This window comes from Epinephelus lanceolatus, chromosome 16, assembly GCF_041903045.1.
Source record: "Epinephelus lanceolatus isolate andai-2023 chromosome 16, ASM4190304v1, whole genome shotgun sequence".
NCBI lineage: Eukaryota > Metazoa > Chordata > Actinopteri > Perciformes > Serranidae > Epinephelus > Epinephelus lanceolatus.
This window is the reverse complement of record NC_135749.1, coordinates 50,619-73,196: the sequence shown is the minus strand read 5'-3', so window position 1 is coordinate 73,196 and position 22,578 is coordinate 50,619. Positions and strand designations below refer to the sequence as shown.

General features: G+C 41.9%; 1 protein-coding gene across 1 annotated transcript; it reads right to left on the bottom strand.

Moving 5' to 3' along the window:
• Window positions 1-10,180: 10,180 nt before the first annotated feature.
• Window positions 10,181-17,669, bottom strand: LOC117263996 (uncharacterized). The gene is made up of 10 exons (XM_033637775.2): window positions 17,576-17,669; window positions 15,549-15,610; window positions 15,437-15,463; window positions 15,318-15,350; window positions 15,054-15,086; window positions 14,114-14,146; window positions 13,992-14,024; window positions 12,300-12,329; window positions 11,930-11,971; window positions 10,181-10,727 (listed from the first exon to the last, which is right to left on the bottom strand). The coding sequence occupies exons 1-10, from the start codon at window positions 17,584-17,586 to the stop codon at window positions 10,516-10,518; spliced, it is 516 nt and encodes a 171-aa protein (XP_033493666.1). The 5' UTR covers window positions 17,587-17,669; the 3' UTR covers window positions 10,181-10,515.
• Window positions 17,670-22,578: the final 4,909 nt, after the last annotated feature.

Here is a 22,578-nt window from a genome sequence, read left to right as displayed (position 1 = left end):
ATTCCAGAGAGTCTCCCCTCTTCATATATGGCAGAATATGTCTTTTTCCAACTTGCTATGGTGAGATACATGTAAAAATGTAAGAATTTAGTCACACAGGCTTGCTTTTTTCATTGATATAAAAATGAATATAAAACACAGGCACATAGAAGAACATGAAATGATGGCAAATCTGGTTAGCCCAGATTGTCCTGAAAAAAACAAGATATAGCATGTGTATGTAGCCTCTATAATGACTGTGATATGAGCTTAAAAGTAAAGGCAGTAAAAATACCTGAAAAACGTCTAGGGCCCATAGGGTTAAATCATGATAATATGGACAATACAAAACAAAATTAACTTCATTTTCAATTTCATTGAGATCACATAAAAAACAAAATCTGTCATCCTTATTTGTTCCAACCCAACGTCCTGTTTCAATATGCAGAGGAAGAATACCTGACCTGAACTGGGCACACAATGATCTTCTCCTCTTAGACAAATTATATTTAACATAATTCTCTACACCAAACTCATTTTTAAATTCTAAGTTTTGCTTCTCCCTATGAATATAAGATTCCTCAAATCCTGTCTTCTGAAATAATGTGTGCATATGTTCAGCCCAAGGTCCACCCATCTGCATGTCCCACAATAACATTTTCTTACAGTCTACTGTCACTCATACCGAGAAATATATTCCATAATCTACACATACACACCACCCATCAAACTTCGCAAGGTTCCCAACCCATATCTCCATTGATTGCTAGAATAGGTGCATACTTATTAACTCCTAAAAATACCTAATAGCTCTTTGATGGAATTGCTCACATCTCTTCTGTTCCTTATAGCCCCATACCCCGGCAACATAATCCAACACAGGACAGACACAAGCATGATAGAGTTTAGTGTAGGAAGAGAACCCCATATCTCTTAAAGTTCTTATCTTAGCAATGACTCCCCCTAGAGTCCTCCCAGCAGACTCAGCAAGCATCGTGGTACCTTTAACAAAACTCAAATGCTCATCGAGGTGAAAACCAAGATATTTATAAGAATCTGTATATTTCAGGCATTTTTCCCCAAAATAAAACTGAAACTTACTTAAAGTCTGTGAAGGTGGCCTAAAGTGCATTATTTGAGATTTATTGACATTTATTGAGAGTCACCATTCTTTACACCAAACACGAGCAGCAATGAGCAATTTTTGATGATTTTCCTCTGTTTCTGCAAGTATAACAAAATCGTCTGCATACAAAAGGGCACTCATAGTTTCCTCACCACATCTCACCCCACATCCTAGTTGTTTGATAACATTAACAAGATTATTTATATACACTGCAAATAACGTAGGTGAGAGAACATCACGATCCTGTCCTTGCATCATTTACCCTGACACAGGCTTTTGGATCATGATAGATTTTCTTCACAGCTTTATAGAATTTACCATTTACTCCAATTTCCAGTAGTTTATACAGTAAGAGATTTCTATTTACAGAATCAAAGGCCTTCTGGAAATCTATGTAACAAACAAAAGTAGGACCACCCATTTTTAATCTGTTTGAGATAACTGTACAAACAGTATGAATGTGATCAACACAGGCCCTTCTGTAGTGTAATGTACTGATTTATTGAAGACATATACTGTACCTTTAAGTTGACTTTTAAAAAGATACTTATGACACACATACACTCACTCAGCACTTAAGCATTGTGGTGGAGAAATACCTAGGATTAAAAATAGCATGGAGGATGGGCTCAGAAACCACCGGTGGAAAGTTACGGAAATTACAGCTAGACTCTAGAGGAGGCAGGTCTTAGACTGCCCAGAAAAACATTATATGGTGGAATTGTCTCCAAGGGAGAAAAGGAGAGTGGGGATACTATTATGAATGAGTGCAAGAATTAAAGCAGCCATCAGGGGGAGACAAGAGAAATGTGACACCGTTATGTTTCAGCTCCGAGGGGGAAGGATTAAGAAAAAGACGACTCAGCAGAAATGTGTCACCGTTACGATCAGAGCCAAGTGGGAAGGATTAAGAAAGAGACGACTCAGCAGAAATCTTCACAATAAAAGCGAGTGTGCAAACAAAGACATTCCAGTCCTGCTCCGGGGTTTGACTCATTGAGTTATGTTGTGCTGATGCCTGCATGCACAATAAAACTCAGTTGCATCTGATTCTACGTGTCTCCAGTGATTTTTTACCTCTGAGTATTTGAGTTTTTGATATCTAATAGAAAACAATGAAAGTCCGTTCGAGAAGAAAGGAACGAGGTCGCAAGCTTTCTGGCCCAGCTCCAGACCATTGATTTATGCTTCTACACTTCCTTTCCTAAACCCATTTTGTTCTTCAACCAACACATTTGTCTCTTCAAGAAAAAATTGGAGCCTCTCATTGAGTATAGAGGGATATAATTTATACACTGTGCTCAGTAAATTAATTCCTCTATAATTTAGGGGTACTCAAGGGTCGTCTTTATGAGATTTTACTATGGGGTAAATAATCGCTCTATTCCACAATGAGGGCAAAGTTTTCAGATTAAAGCACCTTTTAAATAAGCAATGTAAGATGTGCAACAGTTTGGGAGACTTTAATACTTCAATCAATCAATCAATTTTATTTATAAAGCCCAATATCACAAATCACAATTTGCCTCACAGGGCTTTACAGCATACGACATACCTCTGTCCTTATGACCCTCACAGCTGATCAGGAAAAACTCCCCAAAAAAACCCTTTAATGGGGAAAAAAAACGGTAGAAACCTCAGGAAGAGCAACTGAGTAGGGATCCCTCTTCCAGGACGGACAGAAGTGCAATAGATGTCGTACAGAACAGATGGACTTGATAAATTAACAGTAATCCGTATGACACAATGAGACAGAGAGAGAGAGAGAGAGAGAGAGAGAGAGAGACAGAGACAGAGAGAGAGAGAGACAGACAGAGAGAGATGCAGGACAGACGGTAATGACAGTAGCTTACAACAACATTAATGAAAGTAATAATATTATAATTATAGTTCTGGCTACTGTGGTACAATATGTTGAAAGTATGTATTAATATCTGATAGTATACATATGTGACAATAATCATATGTGTATAATAACAGTAGAAGTATGACTAATGACTAATGATGGCAGCAGCAGCAGGAGGCATCTGGCAGGACCACGGCAGCAGCACAACCACACACGTCACGCTGTCCAGGCACCGCTGTGATATGAGTTAATCTGAGAGACAGTGGAGCACAAAGGCTCCGGAGAAGAAGCCGAGTTAGTGACATCCAGAATGGCCGAGTTAGCAAGATGCAGTAATAGGATACGAGAAAGAGAGAGAGAGAGAGAGAGAAGGTGCCCGGTGTATTATAGGGGGGTCCTCCGGCAGACTAGGCCTAAGTCAGCCTAACTAGGGGCTGGTACAAGGCAAGCCTGAACCAGCCCTAACTATGAGCTTCGTCAAAGAGGAAAGACTTAAGTCTAGTCTTAAATGTGGAGACGGCGTCTGCGTTCTCAGAGCACAGTGTTCTGGTGGGATAATATGGCACTATGAGCTCTCTAAGATATGATGGAACTTGACCATTTAGAGCTTTATAAGTTAACAGTAGGATTTTAAATTCAATTCTGGATTTTACAGGGAGCCAGTGCAGAGACGCTAAAACAGGAGAAATATGATCTCGTTTCTTAGTTCCTGTTAGTACACGTGCTGCTGCATTCTGAATTAGCTGGAGAGTTTTTAAGGACTTACTAGAGCTACCTGATAATAGAGAGTTACAGTAATCCAGCCTTGAGGTAACAAAAGCATGGACCAATTTTTCTGCATCTTTTCGGGTCAGGATAGGCCTAATTTTCGCAATATTACGCAGATGAAAAAATGCAGTCTGTGAGGTTTGTTTTAAATGAGAATTAAAAGACAAATCTTGATCAAATGTTACTCCGAGGTTTCTTACGGTAGTGCTAGAGGCCAGAGCAATGCCATCTAGAGAAACTGTGTCATCAGATAAAGAGTCTCTGAGTTGTTTGGGGCCAAGAACAATAACTTCAGTTTCGTCTGAATTTAACATCAGGAAATTGGTGCTCATCCAATTTTTTATGTCTTTAAGGCAATTATGAAGTTTAGTTAATTGATTACTTTCTTCTGGCTTCATAGATAAATACAACTGTGTATCATCCGCATAACAATGGAAATTTATAGAGTGATTTCTAATGATGTTGCCTAAAGGAAGCATATATAGAGTAAATAGGATTGGTCCGAGCACAGAACCTTGCGGAACTCCAAAACAAACTTCAGTACCTAAGGATGATTCATCATGAACATGAACAAACTGAACACGATCAGATAAATAAGATTTAAACCAGCTTAGTGCAGAACCTTTTAGGCCAATTAAGTGATCCAGTCTCTGCAATAGAATTTGATGGTCAATTGTGTCAAACGCCACACTAAGATCTAATAAAACAAGTACAGAGACAAGTCCTTTGTCTGAAGCAATCAGAAGGTCATTTGTAATTTTAACTAGTGCTGTCTCAGTGCTATGATGCACTCTAAATCCTGACTGAAATTCCTCAAATAAATTATTATCATGGAGAAAATCACACAGCTGGTCTGCGACTACTTTCTCAAGGATCTTTGACATAAAGGGAAGATTAGATATTGGTCTATAGTTGGCTAACACCTCTGGATCCAGGGTGGGCTTTTTTAGTAGAGGTTTAATTACAGCTACCTTAAAAGACTGTGGTACATAGCCTATTAATAAGGATATATTGATCATATCTAATATATGAGTGTTAACTAAAGGAAAGACCTCCTTAAGTAGCCTAGTTGGGATGGGGTCTAAGATACACGTTGATGATTTAGATGAAGAAATCACTGCGGTCAGTTCCTCAAGAGAAATTGGGGAGAAGCAGTCTAAATATATATTAGGTCTTACAGCTGTGTTTGAGGTTAGATAGGTACTATCTGAGGACAGGAGGTCATGAATTTTGCCTCTAATAGTTAGAATTTTGTCACTAAAAAAGCTCATAAAATCATTGCTGCTAAGGGCTAAAGGAATACAAGGCTCAATAGAGCTCTGACTCTCAGTCAGCCTGGCTACAGTGCTGAAAAGAAACCTGGGGTTATTTTTGTTTTCTTCTATTAAAGCTGAGTAATAGTTTGCTCTGGCATTGCGGAGGCCCCTCTTATACGTTTTGAGACTGTCTGCCCAGAATAAACGAGATTCTTCCAGTTTGGTCAATCGCCAATTCCTTTCAAATTTTCGCGATATTCGTTTAAACTTATGGGTTTGAGAGTTATGCCAAGGAGCAAACTTTCTTTGCTTTGTTAACTTCTTTTTAAGAGGAGCTACAGAGTTGAGTGTTGTTCGCAGCGAGCCTACGGCGCTATCGACAACATGATCAATTCGGGAGAGGTTAAAGTCGGCACGGGAAACCTCTGTTACTGAAGGACTTGGTATTGAATTTAACAACGGAGTAAACATTTCCTTAAATTTTGCAACAGCACTATCTGATAAACATCTAGTATAGTAACTGTTGCTGAGTGGCGTGTAATTGAGTAAAAAGAAATCAAAAGTAATCAAATAATGATCCGATAGCGAGGGATTCTGTGGAAAGACTGTTAGGTTATCAATTTCAATTCCATACATCAGAACTAGATCGAGGATATGGTTGAAACAGTGAGTGGGTTCATGTACACCATGACTGAAGCCAATGGAGTCTAATAATGAGATAAACGTGGTAGCCAGGGAGTCATTATCAACGTCGACATGAATGTTAAAATCGCCTACAATAATAACTTTATCTGATTTAAGAACTAAACTGGATAAAAACTCTGAGAATTCAGGAACAAATTCAGAATATGGGCCAGGAGCACGGTACACTATAACAAATAAAAGTGGCTGCGAGGTTTTCCAGGTCGGATGTAAAAGACTAAGAACGAGGCTTTCAAATGAATTATAATCTAGTTTAGGTTTAGGGCTGATTAACAGACTAGAGTTAAAAATGGCTGCAACTCCCCCTCCTCAGCCGCTGCCTCGAGGAATGTGGGTATTATTATGACTGGGAGGAGTGGACTCATTAAGACTAACATATTCATCTGGACACAGCCAGGTTTCAGTGAGACTGAGCAAATCAATATGATTATCTGATATTAATTCGTTTACTAACACTGCTTTAGACGATAGAGACCTGATATTTAACAGTCCACATTTAATTCTCCTGTTTTGTCTTTCTGTCACAGAAGAGGTTTTAATTTTTATGAAGTTGTTATGCCCAACTCCTCTTTGTTTAATTTTGGATTTAAATAATTTAGGTGGTCAGGGGACAGACACCGTTTGTATAAAACTATGAAAACTATGGCTGGGTAACTGAACTAGAAGCTCAGAGAAACGTATAGGACTGTGACTCTGAGTCATGATCTCAACTCTGGGTTGTCAGAGATTTGAATTACTAATAAAATTTTCCAGGTTCCTAGAAATGAGAGCAGCTCCATCCAAAGTGGGATGAATGCCGTCTCTCCTAATAAGACCAGGTTTTCCCCAGAAAGTTTGCCAATTATTAACGAATCCCACATTGTTTGCTAGACACCACCTGGACAGCCAGCGATTAAATGATGACATGCAGCTAAACATGTCATCACTGGTCAGATTTGGGAGGGGTCCAGAGAAAACGCGGTTTCTCGCGTATTCACACACCGAGGCAATATTAATTTTAGTGACCTCCGATCAGCATAACCGGGTGTCATTGCCGCCGATGTGAATAACGATCTTACTGAATCTACGTTTAGCTTTAGCCAGCAGTTTTAAATTTGATTCAATGTCGCCCGCTCTGGCCCCAGGGATACATTTGACTATGGCCGCTGGTGTTGCTAACTTCACGTTCCTCAGAATAGAGTTGCCAATAACCAGAGTTTTATCCTCAGCGGGTGTGTCGCTGAGTGGGGAAAAGCGGTTGGAAACATGAACAGGCTGGTGGTGAGCCGTGGGCTTCGGCTTGGAGCTATGCCTCTGGCGAGCGGTTACCCAACCTCCCGGCTGTACGGGTGTTACCGGAGGACTGCTAGCAGAGGCTATGCTATGTGGCTCCGCACTGGCTACAGGGGGCTGGCTAACTACCGCAGCTACTGAATGGTTTTCCATGGTGTGGAGCCGCGCTTCTAATTCACGAAGCCTTCAATGCCTGTAGCTTTTCCGACCTTTGCTTTAGATACTGCACTTTGAACCTCTTCCAGTTTAATTTCATCATTTAGATATTTGTACTGAGATCCTAATTTTGATATATCATTTTCAATTTGACCTTTTTTTGAACAAACATCTCTATAAAATATATCATCAAACTCATTCGCGAAAATTTGAAAGGAATTGGCGATTGACCAAACTGGAAGAATCTCGTTTAATCTGGACAGTCTCAAAACGTATAAGAGGGGCCTCCGCAATGCCAGAGCAAACTATTACTCAGCATTAATAGAAGAAAACAAGAACAACCCCATGTTTCTTTTCAGCACTGTAGCCAGGCTGACTGAGAGTCAAAGCTCTATTGAGCCTTGTATTCCTTTAGCCCTTAGCAGCAATGATTTTATGAGCTTTTTTAGTGACAAAATTCTAACTATTAGAGGCAAAATTCATGATCTCCTGTCCTCAGATAGTACCTATCTAACCTCAAACACAGCTGTAAGACCTAATATATATTTAGATTGCTTCTCCCCAATTTCTCTTCAAGAATTGACAGCAGTGATTTCTTCATCTAAATCATCAACGTGTCTCTTAGACCCCATCCCAACTAGGCTACTTAAGGAGGTCTTTCCTTTAGTTAACACTCATATATTAGATATGATCAATATATCCTTATTAACAGGCTATGTACCACAGTCTTTTAAGGTAGCTGTAATTAAACCTCTACTAAAAAAGCCCACCCTGGATCCAGAGGTGTTAGCCAACTATAGACCAATATCTAATCTTCCCTTTATGTCAAAGATCCTTGAGAAAGTAGTTGCAGACCAGCTGTGTGATTTTCTCCATGATAATAATTTATTTGAGGAATTTCAGTCAGGATTTAGAGTGCATCATAGCACTGAGACAGCACTAGTTAAAATTACAAATGACCTTCTGATAGCTTTAACGTGGCCTACACCATAAAATTATAGCTCTAACGTGGCCTACACCATAAACTTATAGCTCTAACGTGGCCTACACCATAAACTTATAGCTCTAATGTGAACTACACCACGAACTTGTAGCTTTAACGTTACCCAGTGTCCTTTGTACCTATATAGTCTTAAATGTCTTATCAATAAGACTGCTTCACAAATATGTTTGGGCTTTATAAATAAAATTGATTGAACTGATTGATGTTTAAGTGACTGTATGATTTACAAGTCAGTTTATTTAGAAATGAGTATTTGTTTTTGTTTCCTCACTTTTACAGAGAACCTGAGCTTTGCAGGTATCAGTAGTTTTTTGTACCTGTTCAGACTCAGCAGCTGACACAGTCAAGTTCAGTCGGTTGAATCAGTAGATTTAATGTTTCCTGACCTTTCAATTGACATTTCTCTGCTGTTTCTATGAACTTTAACTGCTGCTCTTTGAGAAACGTTCTAAACAAGATCAGATGGCAGCTGAGAGGCCACCTGATATACTCATACAAAGACTCAGTACAAGGAACAAGGACACGAGTATTAACGTTGCAACAGCTGGTTGTGATGCCAAACTGCCACTGGAGGTAGTGATGTCATACCTGTACGCTGTTGCTCAGGCTAACGATGCCTCTCAGGGATGGAAGCTCTGCATTGTCTAACAAAGATACCAAGAATTGTGACTGTTGTTTTGTTGATTTTGTTTTAACATGCTGAACTGTAATTTTCAGGGTTGTTGCTGTTGTTGTTTGAATGATTCGACTAAGCTAATATATGCTAACATCTGGCGTCAGTCGTTGCCATAGCTCAAGTTTATTGTCAGGTACATTTATAATACAGAGTGCTTCTTCCTGCAGCAGGTGGAGTAAACGTCCTGTATGTTAGGTGATGGTGATCACTGTCCTGATCAGGTGTTCATGATCCTGTACTGTGGCGTTGCCGAACCATCCAGTTGAGATGCTTTCTGTTGTGGACCGATAGAAGCTAATGAGAGTTTTTGTGGACAGGCCGAGTTTCTTCAGACACATCAGGAAGTCTCTGATGTTCTGAGGCCAGGAGACAGTCTGTGATCTGGATGTCTGAGAACTTGAAGCTATTTAGAGGTGTTGTTTACAGATAAATAGGTGACTGATCAGTTTTAGTTTTTCTGAAGTCGCCTTTGTTTTCTCAGCATTAAGAGATAGATAGTTGTTGTGACAACATATGAACTTGTCCCTAATCTCATTCTTATACGCACCTTTGCTGTTTTTTGTAGTGAGCCCCATTACTGTAGTGTCATCTGCAGATTTCACTATATGTTGGTCTGATGTTTGGCCACACTGTCGTATATGTCTTCTCCCTTGGAGAGCAGCTGACGTGCTGGTGATTTTTGATCTGATATTTGGAGCATGCATCTGTTGTGAACATGATTAGAACCAAACATAGAACACAGATTGAATGATGGTGAAAAAGGTTTACTGCCACAAAGGATTGGAGGTTGTTGACATGAGGCTGGTATGTGCGGGGCGGGTGAAGCTGGCAGGCAGGTGAGTGGTGTCATAGAGCTCAGATAAAAACAGGTCAACAACATGAAAGCACAAAGAAACAAAATACCAGGTGTAAATCAGTGAGCCGTGATGTGCAGCTTTCATGACAAGTCGGACTGTAATCTGGCAGTATGTGGGTATAGAAACACTGCATTTTGATGAAGTGATGAGATGCAGGAGTACTTGATGAACTGATAGTAGATGGGTGAGTTTGGTACAACAGATCCAGGAACAAGGAAATCAGAAAGAGAGACCAACAGCGATGACAACACAAAGAGACAAAGATAAACAGGGACACAGAGAAGGAGACACACGAGAAAACATTTGCCACGAACAGCAAACACTGAGTCTTCATTGCAACAGTCAGTGATTCTGTTTTCAGACAGTACACCCTTTGTGCTAAGCTGGCCTTCCTCTCCTCCCCTTGTTTCCTCTCCTCTCCTCCTCTGCTCTACTCTTTAATTCATGAAACATATAATTCATGAAACATATCAGAGGCTTAATTCATGAAACATATCAGAGGCTTCTACCTGACAAATATTCAAAAATAGTCTGAAATGTTGAGTTGTGCATTGTAGTTGACAAACCCATTTAATGTTACGACTTCATCCCCAAATTACAAAGACACAAACAATCCAGAAAATCAATTCATATCAGTTTTAACTGTGATTCAGATTCAGGGACTCCTTCTCATGTCTTAATTGATTTCATTCTGTTAGAGGAGATGTAGAATCCAAACACAATGTTCAAATAAAATTAGATTGAAAATGGCCCCTGGATCCATCAGAATGATTGTGTGTGTTTAAAGATGTGTGTTTGTACAGTACACAGGTTTATCAGAGTAAATATGTTCACATGTGATTCATGTTTTTATAGCCACATGTGGGTTGGTGGTTTATATCTGGCGCCGGTTGGTCCTGGATCGTCTCTTGGATGTCCGGTTTCTCACCAGAGCTTTCGGCTGAGGAATGATTGGCTGACGGGGGACAGCAGGGCTATCAATGACATGGGCGGGGCTTTGTGGTGGGATGGCGGGACTCTGAGGTTTGGCTGAGCGTGAGCTGAAATGTTTCTTTCCTCCTTCTTCAGAGTCAGAGCTCTCATCTTCTGTAAGACAAACAAACAAACGTCAATCATTAATACAGATGTTATGAAATAGATCAAATCAAGAATTTGTTAAATACTGAATATTTTATTTATAATATTTTATTCATAAAAGTTTTATTTCATCTTTAGTATTTTCATGATTACATAATTTTATTGGGCAGAATTTTTATGTCATTATAGTCAGCCAACCACATTCCTCCTGCCTCTGGAAAGCTCAACAATGTTAGACTGTTAGCTCCTGCTAGCTCCCATTAGCTCCCATTAGCTAGAGTAACAATGTCAAAGTAAATCTGAATCAACAAACTATCTGCTGACAAACTGTCTGACAAACAGCAAAAACAACCGTCTTTAGCTTTTAAGCAAAGTCTGCTTTAACAAGGCTGCTATTGCTAACCCTTAAAAAGGCTGCTAATGCTAACCCCTAACAAGGCTGCTAATGCTAACCATAAGTATTATTTACCTTCATTGCTCTACCAAAAAGCCCTTTCTGTCAAAAATTTTTTGTAACTCAAAACATAATCTTTTTCCTAAACTTTACTAAGACAGGAGGCAAACTTCTCAAACAAACAGTGCTGCTAACTGCTAACTCCCTGCTAACTAGCTACTAACTAGCCGCATGACTAGCTGCTGACTAGCTAGGCTGGCTCTTGAGCCTTAGTTTTTAGTCAGCAACATGTCAAACCCTCTGTTACACATGTACCTGTATACTTTTGATACAAACATAGGTCCTGATAATCCTGTGTGGTGTCTGTTTAACTATAAATTTATTTATTTATTTGATTTATTGAGTGTTCAAGTATTTTGAATAAGATGTTAAAAAAAAAAATGTTAAAAGCACATTCAGAAGGGGTGTCAGTGGATTAGTGGATAGAGCAGGCGCCCCATGTATAAGGCTGTTGCCGCACGGGCCCAGGTTCGACTCCAGACTGTGGCCATATCCTGCATGTCACTCCCTCTCTCTCTCCCCCCTTCACACTTATCTGTCCTGTTGATTAAAGGCTAAAATGCCCCAAAAATATCCTAAAAAAATAAAAATTCAGTAAGTAAATAAAATGTTTTTCTAAAAGCATCATAAGTCAATAAAATTTGTGTCAAGAAACAAACATTACAAAATAAATAAATAAATACAAAGAGCTCAGAGTCATACACAGCCCCGAAAGTGTATCTGATTTTAAAAGTCATAAATCATGTTTTTGTCTCACCATCTTCTTCCTCCACACTGATGGCGGTGGCTGCAGCAGGTTCTGAAATCAATCAATCAATCAATCAATCAATCAAATCAATCAAATCAATCAAATCAATCAACCAATCAACCAACCAACCAACCAACCAACCAGCTAATCAACCAATCAACCAAATATTCAATCAATCAATCAATCAATCAATCAATCAATCAATTATTCAACCAACCAATCAATCAACCAATCAGTCTCAGTCTATCAGTCAATCAATCAGTCTATCAACCATCCAACCAATCAATCAATCAATCAATCATCGAACCAACAAACCAACCAACCAAAATGTTTATGGAAACACAGACATTCAGAGTTCAAACAAATAAACAGGACGTACCAGGTGCTGTCACCTGATTGGCTGCTGGAGCTTAAAAAACAACAAAATATTAAAATAAAACAGGACAATGATAAAAAAGATTAATAAATGGATGAACACATGAATACATGAAGAAATGGACTGACTGAATTAGAACATGATGCGCTGCTGATTAATGAAGTCACGGAGTGTCATTCACCAGTATCAAGTCTCATTCCATTCAATTCAATTCAATTTTATTTATAAAGCCCAATATCACAAATCACAATTTGCCTCACAGGGCTTTACAGCATACGACATCCCTCTGTCCTTATGACCCTCACAGCTGATCAGGAAAAACTCCCCAAAAAACCCTTTAACGGGGAAAAAAAACGGTAGAAACCTCAGGAAGAGCAACTGAGGAGGGACGGACAGACGTGCAATAGATGTCGTACAGAACAGATCAGCATAATTATCAGCAGAAATGGTCCCACCCATGTTTTTTTTTTGTTTTGTTTTGTTTTAATTTGTATGTGGGGGGTAAATGGGCTAAAAAATGGGAGGATGTGTAGGATTGTCCACATGGTCTGTAATGGCCCTGAGACAACTGCCCACCTGGGTGGGTTTATCCAGGTTGGCCCCAGATAAGGCGTCTATTTTGGGCCCATCCCCGCTTGGTAACCCAGGTGGTCCAAGTATTACCCCTGATGCCCATTTTATACGCACATACAGATGTTGGCTAGGGTTACTTTACTTTACTTTACTTTACTTTATTGAGTTTATTTGAGCAGGGACAATGCATACTAATCGGCAGTGATAGACAGTAAAACATGCAGGTTAGGGTGCCAGTTGATCCAATTTAGGGGCCGTGTGCACAAACAGAAACAGGATGAATAAAGGTTGAGGTCAGGAATACCCAAATGAAGGACTAGGGATCAACTAAAGGTGAGTGACCATCACCTGCCGAGCAATATTTGTGCTGGATGCAGATGGCGCCTGATGTGACAGACACTGAGTGCAAGCATGCTAGCTAATGTGTGCTAGCATCCTAATAAATATTGTGATGTTATTGGTACATTTTACATGTTCGTATGTTCCATTACTCTGAACTCTCATATGAGGCAGTTTGTACTTCCATGGTCAGTATCACATGGTCAACATGGCAACACGTCTCCTCCACACATACTTCTGTCTTATTGGTCACAACTTTATCTGTCAAAGTTGTCTGAAGTCGAACTGCATATGATGCGAAGATGTGACGAGCGTTTTATTAGACAGACAGGTAGATAGCAGATGCGATTGCTATGAGACAACAAGGGAGGCTGAACTTCCCCTAAAATTTCATAGAAGAAATGGTCAAATATGCACTATTGAATTTACATTAAAATAAGAATTGACATTGCATTAAACGTGCGCTAGGATGCGTTTAACATCATGACTATGATGTTTTTTTTCACGCAGCAAAGCGAGACGCTCATTGGATACATGCGACAAAATCGTCACTTCCAGGGAGGCTCAGCTTCCCTGGGACCTAATGGAGCAGTAGGCGGGAGAGGACGCTCGGTGTCTGCATGATGATTGGAGGAATTGTCTAAGAGGCTGAACTCCTTTGTGATTGACAGGGCTTTGGAAATACTTAAAGTGAGCTTTCCCTGTTTGAAAGATCAGCAGCCGCCACTGGTAGATCGATACCGTTAAGTGTATATGTGTACTCTTTATGTGTTGTGCTCTCACCGTCTGCGATTTCTGAACTGGAGCTTGTTGTATCTAAAACACATCAACACAAGTCAGTTGGGTGAACGACAGGTAAACAGGTATCATCATCATCATCATCATCATCACCATCATCATCCTACCTGAAGGTCCTGCTCCATAATACTGCGGTTCATCTGGAACCAAACATTTCAAACAGAGAATATTTATGAATTGATCTATAATCAATAGTCAATAGTCAGTAGTCAATCAATCAATCAATCTGTCTGAAGTCTGAAGACAATCAATATGTTAATCATACGTTTTTCTGTTGGTGTGTCTGAATAAGAACCATCAGACAGCAGGCTCATCAGAGGGTTCACTGTCTCACTGTGGTGGTTTATGGGGACATTTTAATAAGGATCACTTCTGATGTTAAACCACCAGGTGTCAGAGTAACACAGGAAGTGAGAGTACCTGAGCAGGTATAGAGTACCTGAGCAGGTAGAGGACAGAATACCTGAGCAGGTATAGAGTACCTGAGCAGGTAGAGGACAGAGTACCTGAGCAGGTAGATGACAGAATACCTGAGCAGGTAGAGTACAGAGTACCTGAGCAGGTAGAGGGCAGAGTACCTGAGCAGATAGAGTACCTGAGCAGGTAGAGGACAGAGTACCTGAGCAGATAGAGTACCTGAGCAGGTAGAGAACAGAATACCTGAGCAGGTATAGAGTACCTGAGCAGGTAGAGGACAGAATACCTGAGCAGGTAGAGGACAGAGTACCTGAGCAGGTAGATGACAGAATACCTGAGCAGGTAGAGTACAGAGTACCTGAGCAGGTAGAGTACAGAGTACCTGAGCAGGTAGAGGGCAGAGTACCTGAGCAGATAGAGTACCTGAGCAGGTAGAGGACAGAGTACCTGAGCAGATAGAGTACCTGAGCAGGTAGAGGACAGAATACCTGAGCAGGTAGAGGACAGAGTACCTGAGCAGATAGAGTACCTGAGCAGGTAGAGGACAGAGTACCTGAGTAGGTAGAGGACAGAATACCTGAGCAGGTAGAGGACAGAGTACCTGAGCAGGTAGTGAGTGTCAGATCTTACCTGGCTGATCAGGTGAGACGGCGTTCATACTCTCTGAATAAACAAAATCAACAGTAACAACAAAAACGTAAGTTTGTTCATTGAACTTTCACAGAGCTGGAAACACATCAGCAGTTTTCTTGTCTCATTAAACTGTCCTTACACAAAACAAGTGATCACAAAACATTTATTTCGTAAACTGTACGTTAAATTTTAATTAACGTTCTTTAGAGATGTTTGTGAATCACTGACTGTTTTTATTCACATAGACATTTTGTGTCTCACCTGTGGGAGCTTCATCAGACGTGGAGTCTTTATCTGAGGGACAGAGATGACAGAGACAGATGAGGGACACAGAGAGAAAGAGAGGACAGAGACAGCTGAGGGACAGACAGGTGACTTACCTGTGGACATGGCTTGGATTCCAGCATCTGAAACACAGAACCAAAACACGTGTCACATGACCTGTCACATGTCTGTCAAACTGTGATGTCATCAGATTTTAACACGTCTCACCGTTGGTGTCAAAATCCCCCTCCACCAGTAGGACGGACAGAGACAACAGAAGGACAACTTTCCTGCAATACAAACACAACCTTCAGTCACAGAAGCTTTATGTCCTCACAGAGCCATCATACAGAGGCCACACCCACTGCTTCCTGCTGTGCTCTGATTGGCTCGTTACTTAACTACATCAGAAAAGGGGTACAACCAAGGAATTGCTTTTGTTTTGTTTTTTGTTTTTTGTTTTTTTGCTCTGACATGTTCTCCCCTTGTCAGCGTGGGTTTCCTCCAGGTGCTCTGACATGTTCTCCCTGTGTCAGCGTGGGTTTCCTCCAGGTGCTCTGACATGTTCTCCCCATGTCAGTGTGGGTTTCCTCCAGGTGCTCCGACATGTTCTCCCCATGTCAGTGTGGGTTTCCTCCAGGTGCTCTGACATGTTCTCCCCGTGTCAGCATTGGTTTCCTCCGGGTGCTCCGACATGTTCTCCCTGTGTCAGCGTGGATTTCCTCCAGGTGCTCCAACATGTTTTCCCCGTGTCAGCATTGGTTTCCTCCAGGTGCTCTGACATGTTCTCCCTGTGTCAGCGTTGGTTTCCTCCACATGCTCTGACATGTTCTCCCTGTGTCAGCGTGGATTTCCTCCAGGTGCTCCAACATGTTTTCCCCGTGTCAGCATTGGTTTCCTCCAGGTGCTCTGACATGTTCTCCCTGTGTCAGTGTGGGTTTCCTCCAGGTGCTCTGACATGTTCTCCCCATGTCAGTGTGGGTTTCCTCCAGGTGCTCCGACATGTTCTCCCCATGTCAGTGTGGGTTTCCTCCAGGTGCTCTGACATGTTCTCCCTGTGTCAGTGTGGGTTTCCTCCAGGTGCTCCGACATGTTCTCCCCATGTCAGTGCGGGTTTCCTCCAGGTGCTCCGACATGTTCTCCCCGTGTTAGTGTGGGTCATGCCAGATCATCAACAGCCTCCACCTCAAAGGCGGTTGGCAGAGAGATTCCACCCAGTTATTTGGGACAGATGCTTCTCTTTCCACATAAAGTTTCTGCAGATTGTTTCAAACTCTTTAAAGAATTTACAAAGAGTGTTGAAAGCAGGAAACTCATATAAGACAGGAACAGGTAGTGGTCGGCCATCGGAACATCTCAGATGTTCAGCAACTAGGGTTAGGCTAGAATGTGATCCTACTATTTGTCGTCCTCTGAACTTGCTTTTGTTTTAAAAGAGGTAGAAATGGCACAGATTTTGTGGTTAGTTCTTTTTATTAGGAACCGGCACAAACAAATCGGCTCACTCAGTGAGTGTCTAAGAAAGTATCCCTGTGCTTTAATGGACATGGAGCAAAAAACAAAACTTCATCTCAAAGTGAGAATCACTGAGCATAAGGCTGCTGTTAGAAATGAGAACCTGGATTACACCACTGTTGGACGTCAAAGGAGAAAAACCATGTGTCGGTCACTTCCCTGAAATTTGTTGCCATTGAAAAGTACAACCTAATCCAAAAGTGGGCAATTTGATCAACCACCATTCAACAAGGGAAGAATTTTGGAGGACAATAAAAACAAATCATTGGGATGATGAAAATAAATCAGGTGAGCAGGGTTTTGAAGACATGTTTCCCTTAAAAATCATCAAAACATTTTATCAGCCAGAAAGTGAAAGAAAAAATAGAATTTATTGCTGTTGTTGTTGTTGTTATATTAAATTTCTGACAGTCCTTGACCACATCATTTGTTACAAATTCTTCTCTGCAAATAAAAACAACATTAACCTAAAATAGTGACATTTCATTTAAAATCACTTTATTCTAAATAAATACATTTTAACTTTCAAACATCAAAGTTTTAAAAATCTTATTTATGTTGGAGGGTAGATTTTCCTCTGGTCATTCAGGGAGGGTCAGAATAAAAACAGCCACCCTGCTCCTCCTCTGATAAATACAGAACAGTCCCTAAATGTCTCAGACTGTCTTTGTTTGGTCCTCAGTGTCTTTGGAGCGTTGTATTATGGGATGTTGACTTGGTAGACAGACAGATGGACGTACCTGGTGAGCATGATGCTGTGAGGTCAGACGTCCCTGGATCAGAGCGACAGGTGGGCAGCAAACAGGTGAGTTACAGTACTTAAGTTAGGCACTGCAGGAGTCTGTGTGGCTCCCAGCGTCTGGCAGGGCGGCTTATATACCCACCTAAATGTCACCACATTGTGTGTGTGTGTGTGTGTGTGTGTGTGTGTGTGGTTCAGGTTTCTGAGGAGGTGAAGAAGACTCTGACAAAGGTTGGTCTTCATGTCTTAATGAGGACTTCTAACCCTGAACCTATGTTCACTCAGAGGTGGTTCACATGTTGTTAATGTGTGGTTCACATGTTGGAAATGTGTCATTAAAGAGTTGTTAATGTAAAATTAATGTTTTGTTAATGTGTGGTAGTCAACATGTTGTTACTGTTTTTATCAGCATGTGGTTAATGTGCTGTTGATGTTTTTGTCAACATCTTACTAACATGTGTTTGTGTTGTTAATGTTTTGTTGATGTGTTTTTCACGTTAACGTGTTGTTAACATGTTTTTAACATGTTAATGTGTTGTTGACGTGATATGAATGTGCTGTTGACCTGCTGTTTATGTGTTATTGACATGTTATTGACGTGTTATTGACGTGTTTGAATGTTTGTGTGTTTTTGACCTGCTGTTAATGTGTTATTAACGTGTTGTAAATGTGTTATTGACAAGTGATTGAGGTGTTGTTGATGTGTTATGAACATGTTGACCTGCTTGTTAAGGTGTTGTTGACATGTTATTGATGCATTGTTATTGTGTTGTTAATGTGTAATTAATGTGTTCTAAACATGTTGTTGACCTGCTGTTGATGTATTGTTGATGTGTTAACATATTGTTGATATGTTGTGGATATGTTTTTAATTTGCTGTTGACATGTTATTAACATGTTTTTGAGAAGTTTTTAACGTGTTGTTGATGTTATACAAATGCGTAGTTGACATATTGTTGATGTGCTGTTAACATGTTGTCTCCTGTCAGAACCAACAGTGATGACAGATTTTCTGATTAATTCTTGAAGTTTATTTTGTTTGAATATTGTTGACATCATGTCTGATCATGGAACTGCCCCCTCAACACACACACACACACACACACACACAGGAAATAATAGAGAAAAATCTATGGCCTATAATGAAAAACATTGAAGAAAATAAGACTAATGATAATAAAAAATAATGATGGAGTCACCAAATGTTGTTCAGCCTGTGGCGGTCCTCACAGTGACACAAACACTCTCAGTCTCTTTGTGTGTCACCTGGTGACGTCCTCGTAGGTTGGGGAATCCCCGTCCAACAAACACTCTCAGTCAGAGGAACATTAACGACAGGTCGAGTTTCAGACCGAGATCCGTCTGATAGAAGCTGAAGAACAATCAGAGCAGAACGCCAGTGCTACACCTGGAACAAACACTATGACTATGATAATGACTGGGGGCCCCCCTCAGACATTTATTTATTTATACACATCACTTCACATTCTTGTGACTAAAAAGCCAAGTTAAATCTTATTGATTTTTCAAAGACGTCTTTTAAACTGTCTGTTCTGTTTTTTTCTCTCTCTTTTTTTGTGTTGCATTTGTTTGTTTGTTTATTTAAAGAATTAAACACGCAAAAACCCTCTCTGAACTCTGGGTTCAGATTAAAGTTAACAAACAGCAGCAGGAAGACGTTCATTCGTCCTTCAGCTGTGTATATCCTAATGAAGTCAGCTAGAGTGTCTTGTGCCCCAGGAGGTCCCCTCACACACTCAGTGATAATGGTGGACTGGTATTTGACTATCAAAGACTCCTCTGTCTCCGGACGTCCCTCTGTGTAAACGGAGACGCCGCTGAACTGAAGACACTTTTTAAAGCTGCGCTGCTTCATTCAGCTGCCGCCCCCACCGCCGCGCCTTTGAAACATGGTAAGGTCAGATTTACATGTTTATAGAGCTCTGTCCATTAATCAGTCCGTCCGTCCTTTCATCTGTCCATCTGTCTGTCTGAGGACGTCCCACAGGGGGGACGGACAGACCTGAAACAGTAGAGACATTACAGGTATCTCTGTCTCTGTTAATATCTCATTGTGTCATATGGATCACTGTACATTTATTATGTTCATCTGTTCTCTAACACATCTACTGTCCATCTGTCCGTCCTGAGGACAGATCCATTCTCAGTGTCTCTTCCTGAGGTTAAAGAGTTTTTCCTGATCAGCTGTGAGAGTCCAGAGGATAGAGGGACAGAGGACAGAGGGTCCAAAGGATAGAGGACAGAGGGATGTTGTATGCTGTAAAGCCTCTGAGGCAGGCAGTGATTTGTGATATTGGGCTTTTTAAATAAAATTGAATTAAATTGAATATTAGAAACTGGTGGAGAATTGGACTTAGCATCACCGTTAGCATCAACATTTCTAAAGTCAGAACAGATGTTTACTTCTGTATCATCATTAGCTCAGTACCTTCTGTCAGTTGGACATTGAGACAGGCAGACCGTGATAGAACTCATTCATTTGTTCATGTTCCATAACCGCTAATTCTGTTGGGGGTTGAGGAGGGTGGAGCCTATCAGGTGACATTGGGTGGTAGGCGGGGTTCACCCTGGAAAGGTCACCAGACTATCACAGGACTGACACATAGAGACAGACAACCATTCACATTCACACCTACGGACAATTTAGAGTCACCAATTAACCTGCATGTCTTTGGACTGTGGGAGGAAGCTGGAGCATGTCAGAGCACCAGGAAACCAATGCTGACATGTGGAGAACCTGTCAGAGCACCTGGAGGAAACCCACGTTGACACGGGGAGAACATGTCAGAGCACGTGGAGGAAACCCACGCTGACACAGGGAGAACATGTCGGAGCACCCGGAGGAAACCAATGCTGACACAGGGAGAACATGTTGGAGCACCCGGAGGAAACCAATGCTGACACGGGGAGAACATGTCAGAGCACGTGGAGGAAACACACGCTGACACAGGGAGAACATGTCAGAGCACCTGGAGGAAACCCACGTTGACACAGGGAGAACATGTCGGAGCACCTGGAGGAAACCCATGCTGACACAGGGAGAACATGTCGGAGCACCTGGAGGAAACCAATGCTGACACGGGGAAAACATGTTGGAGCACCTGGAGGAAATCCACGCTGACACAGGGAGAACATGTCAGAGCATGTGGAGGAAACCAACGCTGACACAGGGAGAACATGTCAGAGCACCTGGAGGAAACCAATGCTGACACGGGGAAAACATGTTGGAGCACCTGGAGGAAATCCACGCTGACACAGGGAGAACATGTCGGAGCACCCGGAGGAAACCAATGCTGACACGGGGAGAACATGTCAGAGCACCTGGAGGAAACCCACACTGACACAGGGAGAACATGTCGGAGCACCTGGAGGAAACCTATGCTGACACGGGGAGAACATGTTGGAGCACCCGGAGGAAACCAGTGCTGACATGGGGAGAACATGTCAGAGCACGTTGAGGAAACCCACACTAACAACCGCAACAGGGAGAACACGTCGAAGCACCTGGAGGAAACCCACGTTGACACGGGGAGAACATGTCAGAGCACGTGGAGGAAACCCACGCTGACACAGGGAGAACATGTCGGAGCACCCGGAGGAAACCAATGCTGACACAGGGAGAACATGTTGGAGCACCCGGAGGAAACCAATGCTGACACAGGGAGAACATGTTGGAGCACCCGGAGGAAACCAATGCTGACATGGGGAGAACATGTCGGAGCACGTGGAGGAAACCCACACTGACACAGGGAGAACATGTTGGAGCACATGGAGGAAACCAATGCTGACACAGAGAGAACATGTCGGAGCACCTGGAGGAAACCCACGCTGACACAGGGAGAACATGTCGGAGCACCTGGAGGAAACCCACGCTGACACAGGGAGAACATGTCAGAGCACCTGGGGAAGCCAACACTGACACAGGGAGAACATGTCGAAACACTCGGAGGAAACCAATGCTGACACAGGGAGAACATGTCGGAGCACCTGGAGGAAACCCACGCTGACACAGGGAGAACATGTCGAAACACTTGGAGGAAACCAATGCTGACACAGGGAGAACATGTCGGAGCACCTGGAGGAAACCCACACTGACACAGGGAGAACATGTTGGAGCACATGGAGGAAACCCACGCTGACACAGGGAGAACATGTCGGAGCACCTGGAGGAAACCCACGCTGACACAGGGAGAACATGTCGGCAACAATGCCAACCACCACATCACCGTGCCGCCCATGCTAAGTGCTAAATGGTTAAAGACAACCTGCTTTCATTAAAATAAAATGATAAAAAAAACTTTGCAGAAAAGTTAATGGCAATAAACAGTTTCTCAGTATCTTGATTTAAATATAAGAAACTCATGAAATTCACAATGAGCAGATTTAAATCGTGTCTCTCAAACAGAACTCAGTTTGTTTATGTAAAATCCTCCGAGAACATCAAAGGCAGTGATGGGGTTCCACAAGGTTCTGTCCTCGGACAACTTCTGTTCTCTTTCTGTGTGTTTCCAAGAGAGTTCTTATCAGCTGTGATGGCCCAAGGACAGAGGGTCTAAGGACAGAGGGTCCAAAGACAGAGAGTCTGAGGACAGAGAGTCTAAGGACAGAGGGTCCAAGGACCAAAGGTCCAGGGACAAAGAATCTGAGGACAGAGGGTCCAAAGACCGTGGGTCTAAGGAAAGAGGGTCCAAAGGCAGGGTCTAAGGACAGAGGGTCCAAAGACCGTGGGTCTAAGGAAAGAGGGTCCAAAGGCAGGGTCTAAGGACAGAGGGTCCAAAGACAGAGAATCTGAGGACAGAGGGTCCAAAGACAGTGGGTCTGAGGACAGAGGGACCAGAGGACAGAGGGTCCAAAGACAGAGGGTCTAAGGAAAGAGTGTCCAAAAGACAGAGGGTCCATGGACCGAAGGTCCAGGGACAGAGGGTCTAAAGACAGGGTCTAAGGACAGAGGAACATTCAGGTTTGTCTCATTAAGGTGAG

What these genes read in the sequence shown, in the direction of transcription:
- LOC117263996 (XM_033637775.2), bottom strand. An exon ending in CAGTTCAGAAATCGCAGACG is followed by an intron (nt 12,330 to 13,991) that starts GTGAGAGCACAA and finishes TTGTTTTTTAAG; the next exon opens with CTCCAGCAGCCAATCAGGTG. An exon ending in CAATCAGGTGACAGCACCTG is followed by an intron (nt 11,972 to 12,299) that starts GTACGTCCTGTT and finishes GATTGATTTCAG; the next exon opens with AACCTGCTGCAGCCACCGCC.